The 7172-nt window shown below is 39.6% G+C and overlaps 1 protein-coding gene across 1 annotated transcript; it reads right to left on the bottom strand.

Moving 5' to 3' along the window:
* Window positions 1-1979: 1979 nt before the first annotated feature.
* On the bottom strand, window positions 1980-6565 carry LOC108672223 (E3 ubiquitin ligase RNF157; the record flags this gene model as incomplete). Its single annotated transcript, XM_018159859.2, is given in 5 exon segments — window positions 1980-2927; window positions 3590-3620; window positions 4810-5114; window positions 6031-6149; window positions 6406-6565. Coding segments are annotated over 5 exon segments (1494 nt in total), but the record flags the coding sequence as incomplete, so codon positions are not given.
* Window positions 6566-7172: the final 607 nt, after the last annotated feature.

Raw genomic sequence — 7172 nt, 5'->3', positions numbered from 1 at the left:
ACTGACGAAGGCCAATTAGTGGCACTGACGAAGGCCAATTAGTGGCACTGACGAAGGCCGACCAGTGGCACATTTTAAACACTAATAATAAATAATAATTAAGATGATCCCCATGAACAACAAGCAAATATTCTGAAATAATAAAGAAAGCAAATGAAGAAGGAATCTCCTAACAGGCATCACCTAACAATATAGTTTATTATTCCTAACGATATATATAATTAAAGAGAAAGAAAATAATGAGTAAAAATAAGAAGTAATTAGAATTCAAAACAAGCAAAATTTGTGAAATAGTGATAGATTGAGATGTAAATATGCCGAGTAAATCAAGAGGACAAACTCCGTTACAATTTTTCTGACAGCAAAAAAATCTCTCGACGATAATAAAGATGAGATTAGAACATGGGAATAAAACATGGACTTGCAAAACGAAGAAATTAACATTTTAAGTATGCAACATCTGATTCTTTAATTAAGAATACCTATTAATTCAAAATAGTACAAAAGGTGCTTGATTAGAAGTGATTGGTCGTAAATCGACCATTAATGGTTAGACAGGGATGAACAAATAGAATTTTATTAAATGGAAATCATGACTATGCCATTTATCTTCAATGTCAAATTCACGATATAATTATGAGGGTAAAGTGATAAAGATTATGAGGGTAAAGTGATAAAGATTATGAGGGTAAAGTGATAAAGATTATGAGGGTAAAGTGATAAAGATTATGAGGGTAAAGTGATAAAGATTATNAGTCTGTAAGAAGAATTTTGATCTCAGATCTCCATCTGTATCCCTACAGGATTCAAATCAAGCACAAGCTCACAGCTGACGACATGCGGAAGCGAGTCACCATGTGCCAGTGGTTGTCAGACAAGATTGATGATGAACCGGAATTTCTCGACAACATGTGGTTTTCAGACGAGGCCCACTTTCTGCTGTCTGGGCACGTTAACTCTAAGAATAACATTTTCTGGGGCAGCACACCCCCTGACCACTGCCTGCAAAGGCCCTTGCACTCTGTCAAGTGTACTGCCTGGGTGGCCATTTCAACTCATGGCATTATCGGGCCATTCTGGTTTGAGGACGATGACGAGCGGTCCTTGACTGTGAACACGGAGCGCTACATCCAGGTCCTGCGCAAGTTCTGGGTAGCACTTGGCCGACGTAGAGGCATTGACAGAGCCCTCCAGTGGTTTCAACAGGACGGAGCCACCCCTCACACCTCCGATAGATCCCTGGAGTGGCTGCAGCAGCGCTTCGAGGACCGACTCATCAGCCGCAGGTGCCACCCGGAGTGGTCACCGCACTCACCAGACCTGAACCCCCCAGACTTCTACCTGTGGGGTTACCTCAAGGACAGGGTGTATGAGCACAACCCCCAGACCATCCCTGACCTCAAAGCAGCCATCACAGCAGCCATCAGAGCCATCCCGAGAGAGGAGTGCAGGAGGGTCATTGAGAACTTTGCCAGGCGAATCCAAGTCTGCCTGCAGCGCCGGGGCGCGCATCTGGAACATATCTTTGAGCGGCTGTAGAACAAAGAGTTTTTGTGGTATAGAATTGAGATTTTGCAGATGTTGGCTACATAGGTTGTACATAATTCCATAGAATTTTTGTTTCAAACTGAATAAAATTTCAGGAGTTATAAGACTTTTAGTGAGCTCTGTTTTTTTTGTGTCACCCTGTATAATGATGATCAAGATAATCATCTAAAGGAAAAAAAATCATGATCCACGGTCATGGTAATTGATGGTAATGATGCACAGTCATGGTAATTGCAGGTTATGATCCGCGGTCATGGTAATTGATGGTAATGATGCACAGTCATGGTAATTGATGGTTATGATCCGCGGTCATGGTAATTGATGGTAATGATGCACGGTCGTGGTAATTAATGGTAATGATCCACGGTCGTGGTAATTGATGGTAATTATACACGGTCATGGTAATTAGGTTAAGGTAATTATGGCCGCACCTGACCCTGCAGTTCGTTGACCATCTTGACCGAGTCCGCGGACAGCTGTCGCTTGTTGGGGTCAAACTTGCGGGGATTTTTCCGGCTTTTAGGGCGAGTGTCAGGCGAAGCAGCCGTGGATATTGTACCCGGAAGCTCCGAGTAATCCCGTCCGGGATTTTGAGACGTGATATAATTTTCAGCAGCTTCGGACGCGAGTAAATCCGACATCCTGACGTGATGGAGATCGTTGCCCTCCGTCTGTGTGGTCGAGTCCTCGAGATTTGCGGTGGTTCTTTCCCCAGGCTCCCTGTGGGGGGTGGACTTGGACGTGGGGGTGAGGGGATACTGGGGAAGACGTACGTAGAGATCATTATTTGTAGGCGCTGAGGGCTGGACAGGTGGTGCAACAGATGGTCCATTTAAAGCCTCAATGAGGCTCACGGCCTCGTAGCCAGGTGGCACGTCAGCACCATCCTGCACGGAGAGACTGCCTCCACATCCTGTTTTTTGCAGGGCTTTTATCTGCAGTAAAGCCCTAAAAGGGGCGCGACAAATGGGGCAGTTATTGGCCTGATATCTAAGAGAGTCGGCACAGCAATTACACAAACACAAATGCCGACACGGCAGGATAAGCGTGTCCCGCAAGTCGCTCATGCAAATCACGCACTCAGCGCCGTTGTCTTCGGCCTCGTCGTCGCTGTTCTTCTGGCACTCGGAGTTCTTATTCTCGATGCCGTAGATCTCCTGCAGTAGGTAGCACAGGCCGTGCACGAAGAGCTTCTGCTTGAGGGCCTTGAGAATGTAGCCGTCCGAATGTTTCTCCACGACGCCGATGGTGGCTTGACTTTGTCGCGGTTCCTCGCCCTCCTCAGCGACGCAGTGGATCACCACAGGGAACACGTCGCGCTCGAAGAAATACAGGAGGTCCGACTCGTCGTGGCTGCCGGGGTAGAACAAGTGCGTCGACTGCCAACACAACAATAGTTAAATTAAGTTAATTGTGTACAGTAATAACCTAAGTAACAAAGAAATTTATGCAAAGTGACAAAGAAAGAAACAGCGAAGAAATTTTGTTGCAGTCATTTCATTTCTCGGAAGTTAGAAAGACGTCTTAATAAAAACAATTCTCTTAGTTGGGAGTTTTACCATACACATGAGTCTAAATTTCAATTATTATGATGCAATCCTGACCATTCAACGCAATTATGGAGCTCGCTCCAGAAAATTGCCTTAAAATTCTGCATGACATAGGAGCTTGCAATGCAGCATCCATATCTCCACTTATAAACCAAATGAAAATCTTTTTAGATCACAATAAAAGAAATTGCAATCCAAATTCTTTTTTCAAAAACGTTTCAATTGAAAGAAAAAAAAATCGGAGGTTGCCTGAGAATTCACGAATACTACGTACTGCAAATTTACGCATTTTGATGAAAGCATAAATGTTTAAGTATCCTACACTTCGAGTTCAATACACAACAAAACGTCTGCACTGTATAAAAGGAGTCGCACACATACAAAATTAACGCTAATCACAAGTTGTAGCTTCAGTTCTGGATGGAAATGATGCTTATTAGCAGAAGATACGACATCGTTATTTTGTGGGTATCTGGCTCCATTGTTGGCACCTCCGTAGGCATGGCGCGATAATCTACTCGTCTAAATAATTTATTAACATGATTGAGTCAAGTTAATGCAGGATTAAGATGTAACGACATGATTGAGTCAAGTTAATGCAGGATTAAGATGTGACGACATGATTGAGTCAAGTTAATGCAGGATTAAGATGTAACGACATGATTGAGTCAAGTTAATGCAGGATTAAGATGTAACGACATGATTGAGTCAAGTTAATGCAGGATTAAGATGTGACGACAGGATTGAGTCAAGTTAATGCAGGATTAAGATGTAACGACATGATTGAGTCAAGTTAATGCAGGATTAAGATGTAACGACATGATTGAGTCAAGTTAATGCAGGATTAAGATGTAACGACATGATTGAGTCAAGTTAATGCAGGATTAAGATGTAACGACATGATTGAGTCAAGTTAATGCAGGATTAAGATGTAACGACATGATTGAGTCAAGTTAATGCAGGATTAAGATGTAACGACATGATTGAGTCAAGTTAATGCAGGATTAAGATGTAACGACATGATTGAGTCAAGTTAATGCAGGATTAAGATGTAACGACATGATTGAGTCAAGTTAATGCAGGATTAAGATGTAACGACATGATTGAGTCAAGTTAATGCAGGATTAAGATGTAACGACATGATTGAGTCAAGTTAATGCAGGATTAAGATGTAACGACATGATTGAGTCAAGTTAATGCAGGATTAAGATGTAACGACATGATTGAGTCAAGTTAATGCAGGATTAAGATGTAACGACATGATTGAGTCAAGTTAATGCAGGATTAAGATGTAACGACATGATTGAGTCAAGTTAATGCAGGATTAAGATGTAACGACATGATTGAGTCAAGTTAATGCAGGATTAAGATGTAACGACATGATTGAGTCAAGTTAATGCAGGATTAAGATGTAACGACATGATTGAGTCAAGTTAATGCAGGATTAAGATGTAACGACATGATTGAGTCAAGTTAATGCAGGATTAAGATGTAACGACATGATTGAGTCAAGTTAATGCAGGATTAAGATGTAACGACATGATTGAGTCAAGTTAATGCAGNCTGTCTCTTATACACATCTAGATGTGTATAAGAGACAGGCAATACTCACTGCAGACCCTGACTGATGCTCTGCAATACTTACTGCAGACCCTGACTGCTGCTCTGCAATACTCACTGCAGACCCTGACTGGTGCTCTGCAATACTCACTGCAGACCCTGACTGGTGCTCTCCTCCTTGCAGAAATACATGATGGTGATAGCACAGCGGACATCACAATCAAAAGTGAACTCTATATTGAAGGCCGTCTGGTCTGCGGGCTGAGCGGGAGGGTCTATGGCTCCCTTTAAATTGTTCTCAGGGTCTGTGGTCTTGGCAGCATCGATGGTCTCGCTGCTCTTCAGGGAGTGGTTTTCTTCATGGACCTTGACAAGCTTGAGGCTCTCCTTCCTGATGTTGATCAGAGCCTTGAGCGTCTTGCTCGGCTCGCTTGATGAGGGCGCGGGGTACGGGAACTGAAATTATATTAGGCAAACAATGATGAATTTAAACTCTATTTTTAATCAATAAGTAAAGTGTCGTTAGGCTTCTCGAGTATATTTTCTCATGCAAATTACATGGATATGGTAGTGTAATGTAATAAAACAAACAGGCAAATTCTGTGAGTAATATAAAGCTATTATTCAAGAGCATCGAGTGAAAACAGCATTAATGTGGCGACATAAGTAGGTATAATTCATGGTTATTGTCCATAACCTACTCATAGTTCTTCAATAGGTACCTTAGGAGAAGATCAAGGAAAATAACTTTAAAATACTAAAATAAAGAGTAAATTCAAGGAGAACCTATAGACAAAAATATGGTAATGATTTTAAAAAAAGAATAGGGAGAAGTCAGAAAGAGATTAAAAAATGAAACACAGTTAAGATGAGCAAATAAAGTTAATGCAGGAATTTTAGTTAATAAATGCCTTGAATCAAATTTTTAAGGCATTGAAAGGACATTTCACCAGCAGTCTTAAGGAAAACAAGGTAAGAAACTTGCACCTGTGAGAGTTTGTGATAAAGTTTTAACTTATGTTTCAAATTATTATCACTATCTATCTGCAATAATACCATCCCAATGCATATTTAAAATTGACTCTTCTCAGTTTTTTACTATATTAATTTATTGAAAAAGTCTATCCAATCATGACTGGATGTGTAAATAGAGACTGAAAAAACATGATAAAGCCAGAGTGAAAATCATTTCATGGGACTATAGAAACATTTGGTAGGTATCTCACAACATCAAAAAATGTCTGTTTTGTAGGCTTAAACATAGTAATGGCAACACAAGAAAATATATTTGCACAAGCTTATGAACATATACAAATAATTTTATTTAAATCTATATGCCACAGTGATTATATAGGTATTATATGTTGCTCACAGGAGAAGGCCTTGACCCAAGGAAATTCAGGTCCATATTCTCTCCAAAAAGATACATTTCAGGCACCGCTGTGTCAAAGCGTTCACCTCCCATGATGAAGTGGTTGCTGAAGTAGTTGCCTGTCATACAAAGTTTACATTTCATTATGATGGAAATTTAATCCATGACTTAATTTGTTCATAGGCTATCAAGCCTCAAGCTTCCTTAAACAGGGAGCATCCATATAAGAACAAAATATTCAACAGTATGATTTAAATTATTTTCATAAAAAGAGGACAATTCCTGCACATTCAACATAGTTACTTCATTTGTAACGAAAGCTAATAAGTTTGAAATTAATCATTCAAGAACTAAAAGAATGATGACATGACTAACCCATTCTTGGAGGGTATCTATATGCATTGTTTGCTCCTCCAAAATCCAAGACCTGAACGCCAGCATTCTGGCGGCTGTGCAAACTACCCATCACAACAATATGCTTATATATTTATGATGATTTCTGGGGAGAGAAAAAAATTTAGTTTACAGTTTTGTAGGCCCTAAGTCCCTTTCAATATCAAGATATGCTGAAAAGTTTCTTTACTCACACAGTCAAGTGCTTTAATTTTAAGTATTTAAACATGAAAGCTGAACTTGAAGCTATTAAATCTTGCTACAAAGTGAGGTTCAATTTAGGTTAATAAAGCAGATTATTCCTGTTGAAGTCCAGTAACATGAGTGGCATTGACATTAAAACTTCTGATATTAAGAGTTACACTATATTACAGATCAACTTCATTTTTTTATGACATTAGAGCATGAAAATGATAGATGCAATTGCATTATTTATTGCTCAAATTGCAAATCCACTAAAAATTTATAGCAGCAAAGAAAATTTTACAGAAATGTACATACGTATTTTTACAGAAAATGTTCCAGAGCCCAGCTCCTCTGTCAGCTAAAAAACTTTAGCAAACCTGCAGTTTAGCAGCTGCTGGAAAATTTATTTTGTCTTTAGGTGTTCATTTTCATTAATAATAAATAATGAGACAATCATTTTACCCATGATTTTGAAAAATTCTGCCAGATTGGGCTAACAAGAGATTTTTAAATACTAAATAATTTTTGATTCCCAAATTTACTTCAAAATTGAAGTCAATATC

This window comes from Hyalella azteca, unplaced genomic scaffold, assembly GCF_000764305.2.
Source record: "Hyalella azteca isolate HAZT.00-mixed unplaced genomic scaffold, Hazt_2.0.2 contig4301, whole genome shotgun sequence".
NCBI lineage: Eukaryota > Metazoa > Arthropoda > Malacostraca > Amphipoda > Hyalellidae > Hyalella > Hyalella azteca.
The sequence above is the reverse complement of the archived record's forward strand: the minus strand, read 5'-3'. Positions and strand labels throughout refer to the sequence as shown.